The sequence below is a fragment of the Apium graveolens genome, chromosome 7 (assembly GCF_009905375.1).
Source record: "Apium graveolens cultivar Ventura chromosome 7, ASM990537v1, whole genome shotgun sequence".
NCBI classification, from domain to species: domain Eukaryota; kingdom Viridiplantae; phylum Streptophyta; class Magnoliopsida; order Apiales; family Apiaceae; genus Apium; species Apium graveolens.
Window position 1 is genome coordinate 77,722,830 of NC_133653.1, and position 24,341 is coordinate 77,747,170.

A 24,341-nucleotide genomic window follows, 5' to 3' on the forward strand; every position below is an offset into this window, starting at 1 on the left:
CGCCAACAAATATTTCAATTTCACAAATTTATAATAAATCCAAAATACACACACTTTACCTACAGATAATAAACACAAACACAAACACATGTATGTATGTATAACAACAGCAACACTTCTACTGGAACCTGGTACTTGCATTTACTTACAATATCCTCTTTCATCATTACTTACATTATACATACATATGTTTTGTGTGTAATGCTTTTAATTTACTACCCTTTTTCTATACGGCCGGGAAAACAACTTTACAAAAACTATTAAACAGGGCCACCTCTAAAGAACCCTAGAACTCTTTTCTTGATTTTTGATGTTTTAGTTTGTGTTGCTCATCAGATCTGTCTGACTCAGGTGCTAAAAGTTACTTACATTCTTCATTTTCTTGGTGTTTTTTGTTGTTTGTATACTTCTTGATTGTGTTTTGATGATGGTGAGAGTGTACATTTCTGTGATAGATTCATGGGTGTGTTTCTTTTTTGCATTTATGTAGGTGTTTGGTGGTTTTTAGTAATTTGTTTTTCTACTTGAGTGGTGGGTTGTTTTTAGTTCAATTTTGGAAAAATGGGTTTTAGTGATTTTTGGTTGTGGGGGTGTTTTTTTTGTTGAGTGGTGTGATATGGTATGTTTGATTAGTGAGTCAGGATAATGAAAATTAGGAAATAAATGATTGTTTTGATTTGTTTGGAAAGGGAAAAAAGGAACTTACATTGTTTTTAATGTTTGATTAGGGTAATAGAAGTGTAAAAAATGAGGTCAGCTCACCAGATTTTGTGTGTTGGAGCTGATGTCGGAATTATTAAAAAATGGAAGTTGTATATTGCTTTATCTTTATATGTTTGCATAAATATTATTAATATTCATGCTTCCACATTTTAATTTGGATATGTAACTGTCATTGCCATTGATGGAGTTGATTAAGATTATTTTACAATATTTAGTTGTTTCAGATTGAGCATGAGATGTATAATTTTTTTGAGTGTTTGAATGTGTCTTCTTAATTTTCTTGTATCTACTTACCTTGTAGCTTAGAGGGGATTTGTTGAACAAATATGGAGGATTCGTTAGCTGGTGGAGGGTCAGTTGAAGCGAGCTCGAATTCAAAGCAAAAAATTCCAAATTTAGCTGAGAATGCAAAAAGAACAGCCAAAATTGCCAAACCAACTGTTACAGGACCATCTGGGACTGCCAGAAAGAGAACCGAGCTAAATAATGGTTCTGAGTTGCGTTCGACTGTGACAAAATCAGGCATTACTAAAGCAAAAGTACCCAGTACTTCTGGGGGTTTGAGTTCAGTTCCAGTGACCAGAAGGAAAAGTACAGGAGGTTTGCCCGAAAAGCAACCAGTTTCAGCTAGTAAGCAGCAGACCAGTATAAGTTCAGTCCCGGGCAGTAAACCCACATCTGCTAGCTCTTCAGAGCCATTGAGGCGGTCACTTCCAGAAGTTAGAAGGAGTTCACTGCCTTCAGTAGTTGCTAAACCCTCAACAAGGCCAAATGTATCAGACACTAGAAGTTCAGTTTCCAGTTCACAAGTCAGTCGAACTTCGAGATCATTACTCAACTCTGATGTTGGAAAGCGTGAGGCTACTAAGAGATCTGCACTAAATTCATCGACAAGTTTGTCTACTTCGCAGATGTCGTTCGACAGCACAGGAAGCAGTACATTCAGAAGAGCAGTTTCAAAGGTTTCATCTCCATCATCTCGATCACCGTCTGTTTCCAGTGGGCCTAAAGTGCCCTCTTTGTCAACATCACGGGACAGAAGTTCAAATTTATCTGATCGAAAGAAGACTGCTAGAGCAGATAGTCGGGATTCACATTTCATTAGACTCCCCCAAGTTGAGCTCAAAGCTGGCGATGATGTAGTAAGAACTAGTTGCCCTATCTAATTGGTGTGTCATGTGTTTATATACTTCTAATCCTCAATGGTTCTTGGATTTTAAGAAAGAACATGTTTAGAAGTTCTTTCTCCCAAAATTTTGTTGAGATTTTCCTTTTTATCAAGTCCTAAAATTTCATGTTAAAAAGTATTATTGTTGCCGCCATCACTGTTGAAGGCCTTTTTATTTTTATTTCTAGAGCTCTGTATTTTTGTAATTATTTTGCAATTCTTCCATGTGTCTTGATTTTATAGCCTCTTCTAACCACCTCGTTTAATTTCTATATTCATTTCAGAGATTGGATCTTAGGGGTCATAGAATACGTAGTTTAAATGCCAACGGGTTGAACCTGTCGCCTGATTTAGAGGTATGATGGTATTGTTGGTTGCATCATATTCAAGCTAAAAGTATCTTTATTGCTTTATTTTTTTTAGCATCGCTAAGGTTTTGTTTCCTACCAACAAGTAATCAGTAACTCAAGCAATCTATATTTCATATCTGTGAAGCACAATTTGAGACATGTTCTTTTCAGTCAAATGGCTAATGACCTTGTTGAACCCTTTTATTAAATGACTTCTCATCTAATTACAAAAATAAACAACAGGCAAGTTAAAGCACAATTTGAGCATGTTATTTTTAGTCATATTGCAGATGAGCTAAATTACAGCCTAATATATACTCTCTCTGTTCATTAGTAATTTTGGGGTTCTGAACTCCATCTTTCAGTACCTCTGCAGTGGGTAATTTTTTATTATGGTGATTGCTGTCCTTGTTATCCGTGAGGCCGTATGAAGTTGACTTACAAATTATAATATGTAATTTATGAAACTTGCTAAACTCTGTACAAAATCTGGGTCTAAATAACTAAAAGCTTTCAGCAAGACTTTGGGGTTCTACAGCTAAAACTCACCAAATTAGATCAGAAATTTTAAGATAAATTTAAATAGTGCCTCCTGTTAAGCTCACATGGATTTCTGCTATTACAACTTTTACAAGTATACTTACCACCCCTGGCTCCAATCATGCTGTGCACATGAACGGAAGAATATCACATTTTGAAGTATGCAATGTTATTAACTAGGGATGAAGAGTACATGTGTTATCTGTTATGAAACTTTTGAAAAACATTATAGTAGATTATTACTGTAATATCAAGTTATAATAATTTACTTGGGTTCCAACTTCCAAGTCACAATTTGTGAGGCAAGTTTTCTATCCTGTATGTGACTTTCTTCAGGTTCATGGGCGGAAAGATTCTCAAGTTCCTGTTTTAATATATGTTGAATTACCCCCTATAAAAAATATTGAGACCTGATTTCATAACTAATTTCTTTTCAACAGTTCGTTTATCTGAGAGACAATCTCTTATCAACTTTGGAGGGTATTGAAATATTGAAGCGGGTGAAGGTTTGTTCAGATGAAAATAGAAGCAGTTTACCTTGTTTAATTTTTACTTTTGTTCAACTAATTAAAAATTGAGCAACTATCATATATAAGTGTAAGCTCAAAGTGTCGGAAGGAATGTAAAAAACTTCCCATTAAATATGGTAATCTTGGTGCACCTTTTATTCTTGCAATGAAGCTTGTTTATATATCACTTTTGAATTTTCAGGTCCTTGATTTGAGCTTTAATGATTTTAAGGGGCCTGGATTTGAACCACTTGAGAATTGCAAAGCCCTTCAGGTGCACATTAAATTGTTATCATTTTGTTGCAAGAGTACAGTTTCGTTGAAAATCTTAATCTTAGTATTGCAAACATGTCTAAAAGTTCTGTATTTTGGTTATAGCAACTTTACCTTGCTGGAAACCAGATCACATCGCTTGTAAGCCTTCCTGAGCTTCCTAATTTAGAGGTAAACAGTGATTTCAGACCACCTTCTGACTTTTGTGTTTTCATCTTTATTTGTTATCTGTTAAGTGATCGTGCATCTTTTATCTTCCAGTTCCTGTCTGTTGCTCAAAATAAGTTAAAGTCTCTTTCGATGGCAAGCCAGCCACGTCTACAGGTCTCTTCCTCGTTTCAGTTCAATGATTTCCACTTCTCTATGTTCATATAGTCATTCTCTGCTTTTCAATCAGGTATTAGCTGCCAGCAAAAATAGATTAACAACCTTGAAGGGTTTTCCGCACTTACCTGCACTGGAGGTTAGCTATGTTAACTGCACACATGTAGTGGATACTTACACTGCTCAATATATAAGCACACATTTTTATAAAGATGAAATAAGAATTTTTACATATGCTTAAGTTACACTGTGTGTAGTGCTATAAATTTAGCAGTTCCATGGCCCTTGACAAACTATTTACATTGCTCATTAGTAACACCACTGGGTTGTATATATCTGAGTATCAATGCATATTTTGAAGTTGTTTGTGTCCTGTTAAGTCGTAGTAAAATGGCACTCCTCAACTGATACTTCAATTGCATATACGCCTTTCTCCTTTTACATATCTTTCAATCAAAAGTTAACTGAAAGTTCCTGATATTCTTGTGGGCCTTCTTGTATAATACTTTTGTTTAATACATATTAGCTTTCCATGTAATGGTTGCTAAATATGGTGATCTCACTTTGGCTTTTGGTTATCTTCTGTTTAGTTGTTGATAAGACCCTCTCCTGAAATTGTTATGAAAATACACATAATAAACATATATCAAGACCCCAAGTTGATTTACTAGATATTCGCATTTTAAGTAGACTGATTTATATGACATTGCGGAGCTTAAAAATTGCAAATGACTAATCTCACGTGTTGTGTGCGAAAAAGGATTAACTAACCAGAAAAATAGCAAAAGTAAAAGTAAATATTTTGCAGAATCTTCTTTTTACTCTCCCTCATTTAACTAGACAGTCTGAGTATCTGCACCTTTATATATGAATAAAATGAGTATAGACTTGTGGGTTTACCCTGCACAGGGTTAATGTCTTATGAAATGTATATTTTTGGCAATTGTAACATGTTGCAGCATTTAAGGGTGGAAGAGAATCCTATACTAAAGATGTCTCATCTGGAGGCCGCTTCTATACTGCTTGTTGGCCCGACACTAAAGAAGTTTAATGATAGAGGTATATTAATACCTTCCTTTTTACATCATTGATACAATTTAATATTTTAATGTAATTTGTATCTGCTTGTGCTCCCTTAATCATTATATTACATAAAATTGACCTGTGACTGTTTCACTTCTTTTGTAATAATATTTTATTTGTGGAGATTATTACATTCTTATTTGCTTAGATTTTTAATTATTGTTTCTATAATTTAACTTGCTACCTGCTGCACCTTATGGATTAAGATGGGCGTTTCTTGTAGATTTGTCTCGTGATGAAAAAGCAATTGCCAAATGTTATCCTGCACATACATCATTTTGCATCAGAGAAGGTTGGGAATTTTCTCGTCCAGAGCATGCTGTCGGTGAGTGTATCTTTCTTAAATAGTTTATTGCTTATTTATTTCCCGTCCTTCCCTGAGTTAGCTATACATATATATCATGTCAAATTGTCACACTTGCATATAACTGGAAGTTTCTTCCATGTCATTTATTTATGTTTCATTGCACCAGATTCAACTTTTAGTTTTTTGGTCAAGAAATGGGAAGACCAATTTCCCCCAGGCTATCTACTTGAAGAAGCCTCTGTGGATCAACCGTTTGAAGAAGATGCATGTGGTTGTCACTTTCAGTTTGTTAAAAATAAAACTGTAACTAATGATTCTGAACTAGTATTGAAATACCAATGGTTGATAGGAGATCGAACTCCTTTCAATTTTAAGGCAATACCTGAAGCCACGGGGGAGGTAGTAAACTCTTTCAGTTGTTTTCAGAATTTTCGAGTATCAAGAGTCTGTTATTATACTAAATAATTTCAATCATTCCTGAATTCCTGATAACTCTGTTGGTCAGGTGTTTTGGCCAAAGCATGAAGATGTACACAAGATATTGAAAGTGGAATGTACTCCTATTCTTGGAGATATTCAATATCCCACAATTTTTGCTATATCTTTGCCAGTTGCACAAGGTAATATTTTTTTTTCTTGGAGATATTGCTACATCTCGCGATTATGCCATTAATGTCCATTTAGCTGCGCAATTTATCTCGTGGATAACAACTTTGTTTTTTGTGCATACTACTAGCTGTTATTGCATTGTTTTGAGTTGGTAGTTTTTTATTCTTTCCGTAAAGGAACTGGGTATCCGAAGGTTTTAAAGATTGATGTGCGTGGGGAATTAGTGGAGGGAAACATAATTAGGGGCTATCCAGAAGTTGCTTGGTGTGGCGGGACTCCCGGAAAAGGCGTCGCGAGGTGATATCCTTTTCCAGTTTGCTTGTGTATGCTAAACTGATATCATGAACTGTGATTTTCTCCAAAATGGTTAATTTTGGTTGTGAATGATGTGTCAAGTGTTTTGAACTTGGAGAATATAATTAAAGTTGGTCCTCTACATTTTCCAGCTGGCTGAGGAGAAAATGGAATAGTAGCCCAGTAGTAATTGTCGGGGCGGAGGATGATGAATATCAGCTTACTCTAGATGATGTCGGTTCGTGCTTAGTCTATATGTACACTCCAGTAACAGAAGAAGGATCTAAAGGGGAGCCTCAATATGCAATTACAGATTATGTAAAAGCAGGTTGTAAAAAAACTCTGTCTGCATGTTTGTTCTATCTTTGCTTCTCACATAACAGTTTTATTTCAAAAGAATATTCATTTATTGAAATTTGAAATAGCTCGATGCTTATCATGTAGGACTGTTAATATTAAAACAACTGCAACAGATATGGTATTAAAACAAACCCTTTCTCGTGAAATTCTGTGTTTTTCTGTTTGATATCTAGATTTTTGTGAATGTGCAACTCTTTTCATATAATCTAGAAACCCTTCACCAATACTTTACGTTAGCGGACCCTCGCACATTCAGCATAGTAGCATCCCTCGTACCCATTTTTGTTTTGTTCTTTAGTCAATTGACTTTTCTAGTAAGCATTCTCCAAGTCAGCTTAATTTTGTCGAAAACTAGAGGGCCACAAGAAGATGTATTTAGTATCGCATAACCTACAGTTAACACCGACCAAATTCCTTATCTTCTCGTGCATGCTACGTTTTATACATTTTTTTAGTGAAGAATTGTCTGGGATCTGATTAGCCATTAGGCACAACAACATTGGGGATAATTCCACAAACTGGATATCCTGTGTCATTTTTCTTGCTTTTAGCTGTTGCTGTCTGGCATAGTGCACATACTCAATGAGCTCAAAACACCCAACTACACCATGCTCTTCCTGTCATCAATATTATATACACACGCTTTCGAAACATTTCAGTTGATTCATTTGCCTATATGTTTTCTTTTGTTTTCTGCCCTAGAGGTTTGTTGTTTCTTTTAACTTCTTTAGTCCTTGTTTGCCTTGGCTTAAAATGTATTTTTCAACTTAAAAAATTTACAATTCAAATAGTAATTGTACTATTAAAAAGCAGTTAATATGAGCCAAACAGGGTGTTAACCTATATTGGAAAGACTTTTGTTCTCTTTCATAGCTTGTCAAATAGGTACAAATGCTTAGCTGGTGCATGCTTTTACATCTTGCAGCTCCTCCATCAGTTGATGATGTACGGATTGTTGGAGATGTTGTTGAAGGGACCACAATTAGAGGAGTCGGTGAATACTTTGGTGGAAGAGAAGGTCCCAGCAAATTTGAGTGGCTACGTGAAAATAAGGATACAGGGTGAGTATTACCTTATCTCATTTTACGAGTTATGCTCTGACTTGGAATGGTACCGGAAAGACATTTATGGAAAACCTCAATGATTTGTTAACTTGATTGTATGTAAGACTGTAGTTAAACTGGTTTACATGATCTTTATTGTATATGGTTGTTTTAAGTAATTATTTAGCTGAGAGAGATCTAATCGTTCTTAAGCTTCTTAGCTTGGCTGGTCTTTGTAGATATCCACGTAGTTAAACAACACCTAAATTTATCATACTATTCTTTGTAAATTCCATGAACTAAAATGTGGTTTTCAAACTCTATATGCATGGCCTGCAAAAGAAAGAACCAAAGTGTTCAACATTTACTGACTTATGCTCTATCGGAAGAAATTTTAACTAAACTTGTTGAACCTCAACAAACATCTTATGATCTTTGTTTCTTTTTGCAGAGAGTTTGAATTGTTCTTGACTGGTACAACTGAGTACACTTTGACCAAAGAAGATGTTGGTCGGCGCTTAGCTTTTGTTTATATTCCTACGAATTTTGAAGGTCAGTACATCTCTCTCAAGTTAGTTGATAAAGTATTATTCAAAAGTGGAACATCCTTAAAAGGTCTTTTGTCTTCTTTTGTAATTTATCCGAAAATGATACACGTAATTTTTATTGATGTACAGGACAAGAGGGAAAACCTTTATCTACAAGGTCAGAAATAGTAAAACAAGGTATTTCAAATTGATGTCTACGACTTAGTAATTTTTGTTAATTTAGTAATTTATGTTTGTCATTGAGGTGTTCCCTGCACTACTTCGATATCCTGGATCAATAAATAAGATTTTTTCACCTGGTCAACATGTCAATTGGATTCTTACCTTATACTCTTATTTATTATTTCTTGTATAGGATTTTGACATGTGTGCAATCTTGTCAACATTTGTGAATTGTAATTAGTCTGTTAATTCCACTTCTAACATGAATATTATTTCCGTTAAAGTAATATATACTCTGGACTTCTTTTAATGTTATTTTTGTGTAGAAGTCTGTGCTAGTTTATATTTTATTTTGAAATGCATGGGGTTTAATATGATATTTTGATGTGTTTCTTCCAAAATTGATGTTAATGAATCATGCATGTTGTAGTTTGGTCTGTTTCCTCTCAAAATCTTGGTTATAAGTTTAGTGTTTTCCTGTCCAAAATCATCTATTGACTACTGCAGTGTGTTATGTACTTAATGTTTTATCTAAAAATACATTGGTCTCTTTCCATATATCTCCTATGCTGTTTCCGGAGTTGTTCTATGCCTAATTGCTCCACTTTGCGGATTTTCCATGTATACTATTATATATACAATTAGGGTGCACTAGCTTCATCTTGATGCAATTGTGACTCATTTTATTTCCTAACACTTTATGTAATTTCTAGCTCCTCCCAAAGCAACAAATCTGAAGATAGTAGGTGACTTGAGGGAGGCAAGTAAGGTTACTGTGACATGTACTGTCACTGGAGGTGCTGAAGGATCTAGCAGAGTTCAGTGGTTTAAAACAAGCTCTTCAGTTTTTGAGGATGAGAAAGGTCTAGAAGCTGTTAGCACATCAAAAATTGCGAAGGTAGACCTGTTACTTAAAATTGCATAAATGTCCTGTCACAGGTGACGAACTTACTATTGATATTTAAAATGTCTAGGCTTTTCGAATACCGTTAGGAGCTGTTGGATATTACATAGTTGCAAAGTTCACACCTATGACTGTTGATGGTGAATCTGGTGAACATGCATATGCCATAGCTGAAAGAGCTGTCGAAAGTAAGTACTCATGTAGTAAAAGTTTTTTAAGCAATGCTGAACCTGGAAAAGGGAAGCAAGAGATTAATATTTTTGCAGTATTTGGTCAAAACACATGTTATCTATGTTTCACTTGAGTTTCGTTTCATTATGTATATGAAGGTGTCTTGGTATGCACTTGAAAACTGTGGCTGTATATATATGTTTCCAAAGTTCTATTTATTTATGTATGTGCACTTTTTCAAGTAAAAGCAGTTGCACTCTGCAGAATATGTAGATAATATTGTAATGTATCATACCATCATATACAGTGCAATCTTTATGGTAGTACTATATTATATGTAATCTGCATGGCTATGCAGGAATTAAAGTTTACTTGTGGATTGTGTGGATAAAGTATTTTTTGTTTCTTTCTTCTTTGCAAATAAGAAAAAGGAGAATATTGGTCTGTCATGTGCTAGATTTGTGAGAGACAAACTTTGTTAACTGTGTCTTGGTTAACGATATATGGTCGTGGACTCGTGGTTTACATGGTGTGTTCAGTCAAAGGTTGAATGTTTAAACTTAAATGTATTTGCTCCATAAAAGTGTCTTTTATTAATTGTCGTATTACTACTCTAGTCCTTTATAATTGTGATGGCACTGATGTGTTAGGATATGGGTTACTATTTATTTTGCCTTTCCTTTCTTATTTATTCTTGATATGTTTGAAGCTATGCACATGCTTGATACTTGTGAGCTTTGCAGCTCTGCCGCCCAGTCTAAACTTCTTATCAATCACCGGTGAGTATTCTGAAGGTGGCATTCTTACTGCTTCATATGGGTACATAGGGGGGCATGAAGGGAAAAGTCTATACAACTGGTACATTCATGAGGTATATAGTTATTTATTACTTCTGTTAGTCATATATATTTTCTGCTGCTGCTCTATCAGCTTTGACTACATACAATATTTCAAAATAGATGAAGTCATGTTAACACTTATCTTGGTTGTGTTAGTTCCAAACATTGCTGACCGAATATACAACAGCTATGACCTCAAAAGTAGCTTGCTATTTGTTTCCACCTGCTCTGCTGCTCATGCTGAATCATAGCTATTTAACGGATCTAAACCAATTGTTGAAGATTGAATGTACATAGTTCTGTTAATTTGTCTCTGTTATTGTCCAGATAGCATTTTTATGATACAGATCTCCAGATGATTATTTTTTATAGTCTCCTGATATCTTTCTGGGCAGAACCCATAAATGTATGATTGTTTGGGTCTGGTTTTGTTCTGATGTACAACATGCTCCAGCTCATATGCTACCCAATATCTTGGCAGATTGATACTGATTCAGGCACTTTAATACCTGAAGCTTCAGGTTCACTTCAATATCGTCTTAACAAAGATGCCATAGGTAAATTTGTATCCTTTACATGCACGCCGATCCGTGATGATTTGATAGTTGGTGAGCCAAAAACATTCATGGGACAGGAGCGTGTTCGTCCAGGTACTGGCATATAACTCACCGTTAAGTTTTTGTGCACATCATATCGCATTTCAATATAGAATATATGAGGTTAACAAGGACAATATGACAATATCTGGTGAAATTAAAAAAAATCAACTTCCATCTTCCGCACAAGACCTTACATGTAAATGTTGTTTTTGAACCTTTATTTATGTAGAATATTCTTCCTAAAGTTTTGACCCTTCTGATACAGTCCTATTGTAGCTAAATGTAAATGTGCTTAATCTTAAACTGATGCTACTCTAGAGTCTAGACATAAAAAAATGCATGATAAATCACTTTTCCTATATAATAAAATGGTTATATAGTTTTTTCAGTAATTGAGTGGCACATTTTTTTTCTTTTAATGCTTAGAGATGTTTTACAGTTTGACATACGGTTGAGATGCATTAAAGTGATCACTATAAACGTCGAGTTTGAAAAAATTGCAGCAACACCATAAAACATAAAAAATGATTGTATGCAGCGTGTCTTCTACCATCTCTATTTCTTTTCAATTACATGTTTCATAGTAAGATTGCAAACAATCATTTGGCTTGGATTTTAAAAATGTTAATCTTTGCATCTTGTTTCATTCTGCTTTTGCCCTTTTATGCTTCCTTTCATCTGCAGACACATACTTCAAATCCTAAACCTTCATTTTCTTAGAGCGCCACATTAGGGAGTGGCCCTAAAATTTAATTTAATCTAGATTAGTTCAAGTTCTTATGCATGGTTTTAATATATTTTTTTCTTATTTATATATGAAATATTTTAAAAATTTTAGCCATACAATTTATTAAATTAATAATAATATTATCAATTATACAATTAATTCAAAAATATATTACACCATTTAAAATTGTAAACATATAAATATTTAAATTGTAAGTGCCAATACTTGAATTTGAGATAAAAAAATTAAATTTTTGTTTTACATTTTAACTGATATAATTCAAATATGAAAAAAAATATTAAAAAATAAATGTACAATAAATATTCAAATAAAATTGACAATTTGAATTTATTAATTAGGAGTTCTTGTAAGTAAATCAATATTTTTTTGTAAATTATGTTCATCACATGACTTTTTTTAGTTGTACTTCATTGTTTGTAATTTAATAAATGATATAAGTGAAACATAATAACTATGGTAAAAAAGTAATTTTGTAACTCATTTAGTTTTTCTTCATTAATAAAAATAATAACTTATACAATTAGTAATTTCCCAGTTCGATTAAATGGTAGTTTTAAATATAAGAAATTTAAACGGGTAGAAGTAGTCATATTAGGATAAGAAATACATTGGGAAATAATATAACACCAATTAATTCGTGAGGGAATTGAATTTTTTAGGAAAATAAAATAGCACCAATTAATCACGACCACTTATAACAAAAAAAAGTATTGCGTGATTGATACTTAATCCGAACCGGTTCACCTCCGACTTCCGAGTACTCGTCCGATAGAACACCGCTTACAACTCAATTCCTTTCTAAAATAATCGTTTTTATTTATTATAATTAGAGAATTAGCTAATCTTAAAAAATAGGTTCATTAATATATTTTTGTTAGACTATGACGAGATATGTAAATCAAATATGAAAATCACAACATTAAATATTTTAGAATCCCAATATAATATATTTATTCATTTTTGTAGAATGCCATATAAGATTTTTGTTTAAAAAAAATTATGGTTTAATAATGATAATTTAGAAACAAAAAAATGATCCGATAAATCTTTTAAAGATAATATTAGTTCTTCAAATGGCAAACTTACATATCTTTTATTTAGTATTTAAATTAACAATATTTGTTTATTCAAAATTGAACATTTTTCTTGAGGTGTAAAAATTTGGTGGTTTGAAGTGTTACTTACGGCAGGCTTGCCAGTCAGTTAATAATAAATAAGTCATTTATTGTTTACAGCTGTGCATTTACTATCTCACAGTAGCTTCATCTAGTGGGTTTGTTTAGGTGGTAAAATATTAGATGATATGAAGACACGTGTAGGTGGTAAAATATTAGATGATATGAAGACACGTGTCAAGTTGTTGATATCAGCTGTTATTTTTGTAGTATTAGTATAGATTTGAACGTTTAATTTTTAAAATCTTTATATAGCTTATGTCTAGCTAGTAGCTACACAATATAACTAAAAAATTTTGTTCTGATCATGGTAGACAATTACCATATTTTCTGCAGCTGATTGAAGCTTCTTCATTTGTATTTCATGCTGTGACAACTCATGTCAGACACATGTCAGTCTCTACTAAACACAGCTGCACTTGTCAAACTATTCATTTAAAATAAGATATATAATCTTTATGTGTGCATTTCTTTGTTTGAGTCTCCTTGCAATAGGCCTTAAAAATAATTGAAAATGATATTTAAATTTTTACAAACCAATTAAAATAATTGAACTATTTCAGGTGAAAGCTATTTGCTATTGCTGTTAAGGCTGCTGTGTTCATGGATTCTACTCTATTTTTAAGTTGTTTAGGAGTTGTCATCCTCTCAACGTGACTTTTTTTTTACTCAATAACGTGACTTTCTTAGTGTATTAATCTTTGTTAACATTGTTTTATCAGTCTAGCATTGCTTCTTATAACGAAGTTAAAACTAATCTTCAGGTAGCCCAAGATTGCTCTCTTTACAAATTGCTGGAATTGCAATTGAAGGAAATTTGCTGCGTGTTGACAAAAAATATTGGGGTGGCGATGAGGGACAATCAACATTTCGCTGGTTTCGGGTATAGAAGAATTAGTAGTTACCTTCTTTCCCTTTTATACTTTTATATTATAAATGGACTAGAGAGAATCTGTTGTGAACTTGTGATTCTACAGCTTTAAACAGCGTAAATTAGTTATCTTATTATAGGGTATGAATGCTTATATTGGGTTTTTATTAGAATAACTACTGATGATGGAATCCTGTTAAAAATAACAAAGAGTTGGTGTAGTGGTGGAGCTTTTGCCTCCTCTGGAGGATGTCAAGGGTTCGACCCCTGGGTGTGCGTGTATTTAATTAGCAAAGTAAAAAAAAAACTTTTCTCTCATGTTAAATAATTTAGTTTAATCTTGCATGGACTCTGCTTGCGTCGCATTCAATTAGATTTGATCGTTATCATACTATGCGACAAAGATTCTGTAGATATTATGTAAAACAGTTCTCTGATAATGCTCTTGTTTTATATGCTTAATGGCTTCAAGGCCTCTTAACTTGAATCTTGTTGCAGACGCGGTTTGATGGAACTCAAACTGAAATCAAAGATGTTGCCACTTCTTCGTACATGCTCTCAGGTGATGATATTGGATATTGCATATCAGTTTCATGCGAGCCTGTAAGAACTGATTGGGCTCGTGGTCCTACTGTGCTATCTGAGCTAACCGGACCAGTTGTGCCTGGTAATATGCAAACTTTTAGCACATTGTTTTATGATCTATTCTTAGGAGCTCTAATATTTTATTCACTGGAGTTTCTTTTACCTAATAATGACGAGCGGATGAATTAGATAAAGTAGGACCTGGAGATGATTTAGGAGTGTCTCTAATGATGTAGTACTCTGTATTAATCACAGGGCCACCAACCTGCCAGTCACTTGCGTTTCAAGGATCAGCGGTGGAAGGTGCACGCTTGAGTTTTATTGCCACCTATAGTGGAGGGTAAGGTTATATGCTATATTGCTATTTAGCTTTTTCAGTACTTCTGCATATTGTTGTCTCTTTAGTCAGCTATTTATGTGTGATTCAGGGTAAAAGGAGGCTGTTTATTTGAGTGGTTTAGAGTGAACAATAATGGTATCAAAGATAAACTAATTGCCGGTGGTATGATTCATGAACTTTAAGCTTTTTATTCTATAATGTGTTTCTATTTCGGCTCGTTGAGTAAGTAAATAATTCATGTAGAGTACTTGGATTTGACTCTTGAGGATGTTGGAGGCAGTGTGCTGCTTGTCTATACACCAGTAAGGAAAGATGGAGTTAAAGGAAGTCCTACGAGTATTTTATCTACTCCAGTCACTCCCGGTAATCAGTTCATCTAGATTGTTGAGACATTTACTATTTGATAGCTGTTGAAGCAATTTTTCTAGAGAAGATTCATTGTAAGAAATTTGTTATATGATACATTTAGTCAGTTAATCCGCAACAATTTGTCCCAAATATCACTGAATATGATATTGTCGTACAGTTAGCCTTATTACCAGTTCTGTCATAAGAGTAGAAAACCAATTTCCCCAATGACAGGCCATGAAAACAAATATGACATAGGTAATGTCGTCGGCTGATGGTTTAGTTCCATTAGATGCTTTACCTGGAAAAATGAAAAACTTGATTGGTTCGCTTTTTAGGTATTTTGATATAAATATTATAGAAGTTGAAGTTCTCATATAAGTGTACACAGTCCTCTTCGTCTGCAGAGTTCCTACTCTTCTTCAAGTTATTTATTCATCATGTATATTTTCTTAAAGCAAAAAAGTTGTAAAAAATATTAATATGAGAATTATATGCAAAAGAATAATTTGAGTAATTAGCATTTTTTTAGTGACGCTATCAGCTATTTACATCCGTGGGTTTGGGTGCTCCATTGTGCAAGCTTGTACCTAGTGCACACCGCACAAGGTTCTCAAAACAAGGGGGTAAGAATGGTCCTGATGTACCTAGAATTCACTTTATTTAGTAAAGCGGCTGTTTCCAGAAGCTGTGCAAGCTTAATATTGAAATTAATAAAATTTATAATCATGTAAAGTAGTTTTTAAAAAAGAAAAAGAAAGCCATAAACTTTCTAAACATGACGTATAACCTTTTATATAATTCTTTAATCTGTAATTTTCCCAACATAAAACATGGCAACAAAACTGTTTCTTTATATGTGCTCGATGATACAGAAACTAAATGTCTTTAATCATGAAATATTATTTCTTTAGTTAAATTCTTAGGAAGCTCTCATTATAGTTTTCTTTATCTGCTTTCCACACTCATGATAATTGTTTTTGCGCCCTCAGCTGATCCTGTTGGTATCGACCTTGTAATTCCAAATTGTTGCCAGAATGAAATGGTAGTTCCCCAAAAAACATACTTTGGGGGACAAGAAGGTGAGGGGAAGTACATTTGGTATAGATCAAGGACGAAGCTTGAAAAATCTGTCCTTGAAGACATGCCTAATGTTCACGAGGATCTTGTATTATGTGGAAATTCTTTGTAAGTTCTAAAGATCTGTTTGATTTGTGTCAGAACTGTATATGTCATTTTGTAAATGATTTACAACATCTCACATACAATATTATATTATAGAGAATACACACCGTCGCTGGAAGATGTGGATGCTTATTTAGCTTTGTATTGGCTGCCAACTCGTGCTGATGGCATATCTGGAAACCCATTGGTGTCGGTTACAAATTCACCAGTCAGTCCTGGTATATTCTTATTCCTGCAGTAGTAAATTATCAATTTGTTCTATTTACAAACAATAAATTAAGGTTAATTTACAAACAGGCAAATATATTGAGGAATCCAAATATGTAATGGTGAATGTTACTTGTTGCAAATTAAGACAAAAAATTTATGTTTATACAAACCAAATATTGAATGATCAATTGTTCATGGAATTTAGTGATAGTCCTTTTTATGGCAACTCCACAGTGTGTCACATCACTTTTTAAGATAAAGTAATCCCCAAGTTTTCCTATAATATTTTATATTTATTCTAAAATCTTAAGTAGCCTAATTTCTTGCACCACTCTTCACAGTATAATCGTTGTTGGCATGTGTTAGCGAAGTAGCCTTGCCTCCCGGCATGTTAGAGTATGGAGAATCTTCATTATTATCTTTGTACTTTGTATAGTTGCAAACTTTGATATTAATCTGAAATTTTGTTTCCTGTTCCACTTCTTTTGAGTTTTCTTTAACCAAGTTGTGGTATAATGTAACAGCTCTACCAGTAGTTTCCAATGTTCACGCGAGGAAGTTATCTTCAACCACTTATTCTGGGGAGGGAGAATACTTTGGTGGTTATGAAGGAGAAAGCCTTTATAGTTGGTATAGAGAATCTGACGATGGAAAATTAGTTCTTACTAGTGGAGCTGATTGCAAAAAGTATGAAGTCACAGATGCTGATTACGGCTGTCGTCTGTTGTTTGGGTAAGGATTCTTTCTTCATTGTTTACATGATGTTCTGTTCTGCTTAGTGGTTGAAGGAGCATTTGACTGAAGGAATTGCTTTTTTTTTCCATCACGACAATAGATTCTCTTCTTTTAATTTTTTGCCACGCATTTGAATTCTGAACCGAAACCCTGCTTGTATGAAGACTAAAGCTCTCTATTGGGCGGTTTTAAGTTTCTGTTCAGCAATTGAAGTGACCAGCCCTCTTTAATATATACAGAACCCCCGACATTGCTTCTCTTGCTTCAGATATAACCAGTGATAACAACTTTTACTTGCAACCCTAATTTTCTGTATGTGCCTGCAGAAATTTAATAAGCTGTATTATTGTAGTGTATGAAATTTATCCTATGTTGTCAACTCTGTCATTGGTCTTCTTCCTCAAACCATATATAAATTTATTTAATTTACAGGTATACTCCAATTCGATCCGATTCTCTTGTTGGAGAGCTGAGATTATCCGAGCCAACTGAAGTGATTCTCCCTGGTATTTATTTCCCTACACGAGTTGGTCCTTTGTAGTAGAGCCCCATGTTTATGAGAAGCAAGACCAATTGTTTTTTTCCTAGTCCTAGTTATGAAGTCTGTACATCTACCTTGATGCACAAATTATTATTTAATTTTTGTTCTATATACCTTTTGTTAAAATCATTAAAAGTGTAGTAATAGGTTTTCTATTTGTCTTGCACGCCTATCTAACTATAAAACAGTATTGTGACTGATTCTATACACACACACACACACACATCAAGCTTGCGGCTAGGATAAGATACTGTGGTTCTCTTTTAACAACTTCCCATCAGAACTCATGTTTCTTGCTTACCTGCTTTTGGTGTAGTATACTGAAACTCTGATAGCACATACCGCTCTTCATCCCCTCCAAGTAACTGTTTTCTTTTGTAAATTTAAAAGTTTTCCTAAAAGCAAACACACACACACACACACACGCACATATATATATATACAGTACATTTTAAATCGCTACAATTGCAACACTTCGCTGGTACCTTGTTTCTTGTTCACTGCATTATCATCACTTGTTATATGATTAAAAATTTGCAATTTCATTTTTTAATTGCTTAGACGAACTATGTATCTGGAATATGTGTCACTATGTACATACGTAAGTTACTAGTATATATATATATATATTCCTTTTGCAATTTTTGTTAGTATTACTTCGTATAGAGCATCTCTACTTTTGTCAACTGATAGCTGCATCTCACTGCAGAGCCTCCAATAATTGAAATGCTTGCTCTTGCTGGTAAGGCTGTCGAAGGTGACGTACTCACCGCTGTTGAAGTCATTCCAAAGAGTGAAACTCAACAGCATGTTTGGGAAAAGTACAAGAAAGAAATCAGATATCAGTGGTATAATTATATGTTTTGCAGATTACAAACAATGCCTTATCTTTGCTTTATTTCAACAAATTATTTTGTGGTTATATGCAATATAAATAAAGATAAACATAGTATGTTATATTTAAGATAATTTTTTGAGCTATTGGGATTTATGTCTGAGCCATGTTCATCCACAAAGATAGATGTTTTTTAAAAAAAGTTGATAACTGATATATATTGAGTTAAACAAAAGGCAATTCATTATCCAGAGACTGCATAGTTTTGGCTGCTCGCATCCTATAAATAGTCTAATATCTTGCACTTAACGAATTGTGTTGGTCCAATATGAACTTCTTGTGTCAATACAAAATCCATAACATAGTTAGCTAGTTACTATATTTGTTTATCTTACCCACTTATTTCTCTGTTAGCTCTTCCTAGTTATTTGTTCACTTTACTTTTAGAATATTTAATTCAAAACATAAACTCAGCCGAGTTTGTATATTACTGCACATCATCTTCAATGTCAAATATGTGACATGAAGCCTGATGCAGGTTTTTTGCGTCAGAAATGGAAAATATCAACTCCTTCGAGCAAATGCCATCACAGTGCTCTTGCTCATATAAATTGCGATTTGAGGACATTGGCCGTCGGCTGCAATGTGAATGTATCGTAAGTGATGTGTTTGGAAGATCAAGTGAACCAGCATATGTCAAAACAACAACCATCTCAGCAGGTCTCTCGGCTCTTCTGTTAAATTTCAAATTCTCTTGTGCATCTTTCTTCTTACCAATGAAAGAAAAGCATATAACCTTTAAGCATCAGTCACTTTTCAGCTTTGAAGTGGCACGGTTGTTTAATTACCCTCTTGGGCTAAAACTTGACATAAATGTCAAAAAATCTGTAGCAATTTTGTGGACCGATGTTGGAACAAATGTTGGAACTGTATATTGAATTTCACTAAATTTGTTACTTGTTGAATACATTAGATAACTTCTGTTACTGGCCACTTCAAAGTTCAGAAAGGAGTTTGTATGTACAATTTGCAAATCATAATTATATTCTTGCACTTCATGGACATGCTAATCATAAAGATGCTGTAAGTTTGTAATTTTCAAGAGAGGAAAGCAAAATAGAATCATATAGATTGTAATCTCCCAATCCTTGTCTTAAGAGTTTATTCATCTTTGGCGCCACATGATGTGTATATATAATCATGGAAGAGTATGTGGGAAGATTTAGTTACGTTGATTTACATTCTTTCTTCAGCCAACTTTCCTATTTTCCTTATATGTTTGTTAGGCCTTTAGTAAAACAAATTTGTGCTTTAAAATAATCTTTAGCTGTTCTTACAGTTTCCTTTACTTTTCAGGATTTCCTAAAATCGATAAGCTGGAGATAGAGGGTAGAGGTTTTCACACTAATTTGTATGCTGTACGTGGCACCTATAGTGGAGGGAAGGAGGGTAAAAGTAGAATTCAGTGGCTTAGATCGATGGCTGGAAGCCCTGATCTTATCTCTATTCCTGGTATGCTGGTACTCTAGAGAATCTTTTTAACGGCGTTTCATTACTCATTACATACTTATACTTAATTCCCTTCCTACATTACATGATTAATTTAAAGTGGATAATGGAAACACGCTGTGCATCCTACGTATTTTTGTGCTCTTATTACCCATTTGCCCTACTTTATGTGAATTAACTGATTATTCATTCTCTAAATCTTGTACTACATGAATTATAGTTTCAGTACTTATCTATACCCATTTCTTTAATGTGTTTGGATCTCGTAATGACTTGAGAAACTATTAGAAGGGCTCTACTAATGAAAGACTTTTGTAATGAAACCCATTTCCACAGCAATAGTTAGTAATTTAGCTGTTTGCAAGTCTAAAAAAAATGTAGAAGACAAAAGCAGCAGTGTGGTGAGTAGGTAAATGGCTGTCCTTAGTGTTAACAATCTGATGTATCTGTTGTTCATAGAAGGTAAAACAGCTGAATGATTCAGGGATAGCCTATTGAGTAGTGACAGAACAAACTACTAAAGAAAAATTAAGTTAGACAAAATAAAATGCGACCAATGGCACTACAAATGAATTATGAGAAATAGGGCCCGTAGACAAAAGCAGCAGTGTGGTGAGTAGGTAAATGGCTGTCCTTAGTGTTAACAATCTGATGTATCTGTTGTTCATAGAAGGTAAAACAGCTGAATGATTCAGGGATAGCCTATTGAGTAGTGACAGAACAAACTACTAAAGAAAAATTAAGTTAGACAAAATAAAATGCGACCAATGGCACTACAAATGAATTATGAGAAATAGGGCCCGGAGAACTTCCTCACCTTTCTTTTGCTTATCATATACTATAATTTACAGAAGTTTCAATTGATGTTTATCATGTGACAAAATGCCACATTTTCAGGGGAAACTGGAAGGATGTATGAGGCTAATGTTGATGACGTGGGCTACAGACTGGTTGCTATATATACACCTGTACGAGAGGATGGAGTTGAAGGTCAACCTGTATCTGCATCAACAGACTCCATTTCCGTTGGTATATTTGAGCCTACCAACTTTTTGTCTAACGTCTAATTCTCTTAACAATCATTTTTTATATATTATTGTCTATCTGTTATTATTTGCATTTTACTTGTGCACAATAATGTGAACTCAGTAATTTCATGCCTTTTGAGTTTTGATTTTTGTTGATTCAGTGACCTGAATATCATAAAATTTTTGACTGGAAAGTCCTAAGACTTTTATTTCCTTTAATAACAGAAGAGTGTTCTATAACTTTTAGGATTACCTGATTTATGAATTTAGTATGGGCATTAGCTACATTTTTTCTAGTTGTTTGTTGGACAAATTCTCTTTATTGTGTTTATTCCCCTAATCGGCATGGAAGAAATGAAGAACCAGCACATTAGACCTAACATTTATTTCACAAAACACACTCTTTGTTTGTTTGAGCTGCTAGTGGTAAAACAACTCTTCTTAGTCTTCGAGTATCTGAGGGGACATTATATTCATGGATACAAGTTGCTGATATTAGAAATAAATGGACAACAGATTTGCTTAAGGTCAGGCCATCAAACTTAAGAAGCTAAAAAGAATACTAATGCTATGCAGCTATGTTCATGGTAGTTTTGTTTTTGTCAGTTTTATGCTGGTCGTAAACATAATTATATTTGTAGAGGTCCTACTAGTATATGAGAGTTGAAGTTTCTTGACAGTTTTTTTTTTGAATTATTTATCAGAGCCTGATGTTTTGAAAGACGTGAAGCAGAAGCTAGAGAGTGCAGCATCCGTGAAATTTGAGGTAAGCGTGTGTTTATTTACTTCATATTTTTAATTTTTCAGTTGCATGATGTACATGTTAGGCCATCCCCCTCGAGCACTTTTGGGAGAGTTGGTTAGTTATAACTGCATCAGAGACATCGATTCCCAAATACCATGCTAATTCTCACAATTTGATATGGACATCGTTGTTGGATTCAATAAAGTTGGTATGTAATTTCTTGGGTAATGACTTTCCCCAGTACGAGTATGTATCTCAAGAAAGTTGTTTCTGGAAGTCATATAAAAGTTCAAGAACTTGCAACTGGGTAGTGGTAGTTTTACGGGCACCATATCCTTGTTATTAATTGACATAATTATATTATTATTATTTTTTTAATGAACTCATGTTTTTGGCATTTTTTAATTTTGGATCAGACATTATGCGATAAGGATAGATCTTCAAAAAAGGTCAGCGTCCTATCATAACACGGGGTATCTGTTGATTTAGGTCAATTTCATAATATATGCTATTAGCAGGGCTAATTTTATGTACTCTGTAATACCGAAATTGCAGGTGTCTGCAGTAGGGACTCTTGAGAGAAGAATTTTGGAAGTCAGCAAAAAGAAATTGAAAGTTGTGAAGCCGGGTTCTAAGACTTCCTTTCCTAATACCGAAGTGCGTGGAAGTTATGCTCCCCCCTTCCATGTAAGTATTCAGTCATTCAAAGAAGACACTCCTATCTTCTTGGTGGCACTGTGCCTCTCTTTAATGATTAAGGCTTATATAGTCAGATTGAATTAAATTTCAATAACATGAGATGCTTGATGTCTAAAATAGAACTTAAATACAATTACTTGTTACTTGAATATGTCAACTGCATGACTGCTTCATAAACTAATGGCAAACTATGTAGAGTAAGATACAATGGATCTTGCAGGATATAAATAGAATCAGAAAGTTCGGATGTTTTAAGTTGTCCTTGCACATATTGGCTTGTCATACTATCAATTCTAAATGTAATTACTGACTTAATGTCATGTAATGGCTTCATTAAAATGAAGTTCCTGATATTTATACAGTTGAGTCCACGAATTTTTAGAGATAGACTTGACTTTGGTGATCATTGTGACTTCAACCACAACTGACAAAACTATGTTGTAACTGCTCGTAGGATTGAAAAACAGGTAGGATTGAAGAAATCCATTAACCTAGAAACTACATCTGGTCTGCACTGTTTTTAACATCTCTAGTATAGCTGCTACTTAAGTAAATCAGCCTAGATGCAAGTATTAAAATCACTACTAATCTTCAATTACATTAGATAGTCATGGAGTAGAAAGATGGTTATATAAACTATAAAGCCAATCAGCATTGCTCGTCTCCTCTCCATCCACCCTCCAAGCAATTCAAGTTTTATTGAATGAATCCTGCCTTCTTCCTTGTGTTCACCTGATATAAAATGCTGCACGAGTGGGATTTGTTTTCATCTCTTAAACGTTAATTGGAGAGAGAGAGCTACATATGTGTTGTTTGTATAATAATCTGCCTGTACCTATTCATATGAAACATATCTATAAAAAAATTATATATGCCGTATCCCTTGCACCTGAATACCCATATTTACATATATGCCACAGCGTATCTGCGTACTATGCACCCACACCCATATTAATGCTTCTTAGTTTCAGGAGATGCTACATAAAACTGAAAAATCTCAGTAATACAAATGGAAGTTTTATACCTACTTCGTCATTCGAGTAGATTCACCATGATTTGGCTAATTAATGGCATGAAAAATCTAACCTACATATACCAGTGTGAAGGAAAGCCCTAAAGGATCTAAATTATTGGGAGAGAAAGGCAACTACACTCTGGCCATGCTGTTGAGTAATATCTTTTGCCAGAACTTGCATTACTTCATATAGTTGAATTCTTTGTGGAAATTTCCGAGTTAAAATCACGAAGTTCATTTATTATTCTACAGACAACCTGGAATCCCATTCATCCTTGATAAATTTTGACATTAGTCTTCTTGTTTGTTTTTATATGCTTGTAAACCGTTATCCTTGTGAATACTTTGAGACTTGAGTGCTCGTATTAAGACGAGCCACTTTACATTCTGTTTCATTAATAGAATCATTTTGGCATGTATTTGGGAAAATGATACAGGTGGAGGTATTCCGAAATGATCAACATAGACTAAAGATTGTGGTAGATGGCGAAAATGAAGTAGACCTGATGGTTCAGACGCGGCACATGCGAGATGTCATCGTTCTAGTGATAAGAGGCCTTGCTCAGAAATTTAATAGCACATCACTCAACTCTCTCCTCAAGATAGAGGCATGATCATATAGTACAGTATTGTACATGAAGTAGTGTTTTTAGGCTTTATTTTTTTTTCCTTTTCAAATTTTGTATTTTATTCGGCCATCTCTGCATATTTTGGGACCGTTTAATTGAATCTAGTTTTCTTTTGTACTGATGTAATTTCTGAGGAAGGTGTGATTTTGAAATATTAATGTACATACAACTTATGGAAGTTGAATGCATATACTTTGTTGCTGTACGTGGCTTAGGCCTTAGGTAGTATCTCCCAGTTTTCGGCCTACTGGTAGGGATCCAAATGTTCAATGGTAATTTGTAATGCTATCATAGTATCACTCCTTTTTAAGAAGAAGAAAAAAGGAATACAATCAGA

At 34.0% G+C, this 24,341-nt stretch overlaps 1 protein-coding gene across 4 annotated transcripts; it reads left to right on the plus strand.

Moving 5' to 3' along the window:
- LOC141674952 (187-kDa microtubule-associated protein AIR9) lies at positions 1 to 24,209 on the plus strand. 4 transcript variants are annotated; one of them, XM_074481651.1, is made up of 38 exons: positions 1 to 131; positions 1,025 to 1,865; positions 2,176 to 2,247; positions 3,222 to 3,287; positions 3,493 to 3,564; positions 3,669 to 3,734; positions 3,825 to 3,887; positions 3,961 to 4,026; positions 4,847 to 4,946; positions 5,194 to 5,295; positions 5,444 to 5,676; positions 5,783 to 5,897; positions 6,063 to 6,183; positions 6,333 to 6,508; positions 7,466 to 7,601; positions 8,035 to 8,135; positions 8,261 to 8,308; positions 9,007 to 9,191; positions 9,268 to 9,385; positions 10,112 to 10,239; positions 10,689 to 10,857; positions 13,494 to 13,612; positions 14,099 to 14,267; positions 14,441 to 14,525; positions 14,614 to 14,687; positions 14,769 to 14,888; positions 15,866 to 16,061; positions 16,155 to 16,276; positions 16,793 to 17,000; positions 17,436 to 17,509; positions 18,254 to 18,392; positions 18,918 to 19,099; positions 19,736 to 19,891; positions 20,786 to 20,917; positions 21,621 to 21,682; positions 22,078 to 22,110; positions 22,217 to 22,348; positions 23,813 to 24,209. In XM_074481651.1, the coding sequence occupies exons 2-38, from the start codon at positions 1,050 to 1,052 to the stop codon at positions 23,987 to 23,989; spliced, it is 5,133 nt and encodes a 1,710-aa protein (XP_074337752.1). In that variant the 5' UTR covers positions 1 to 131; positions 1,025 to 1,049; the 3' UTR covers positions 23,990 to 24,209. The 4 variants fall into 4 exon arrangements, with proteins under 4 accessions (XP_074337752.1, XP_074337751.1, XP_074337753.1 ...); XM_074481650.1 differs by lacking the exon at positions 1 to 131 and adding an exon at positions 147 to 351; XM_074481652.1 differs by lacking the exon at positions 1 to 131 and adding an exon at positions 147 to 351 and having other exon boundaries at positions 1,030 to 1,865.
- Positions 24,210 to 24,341: the final 132 nt, after the last annotated feature.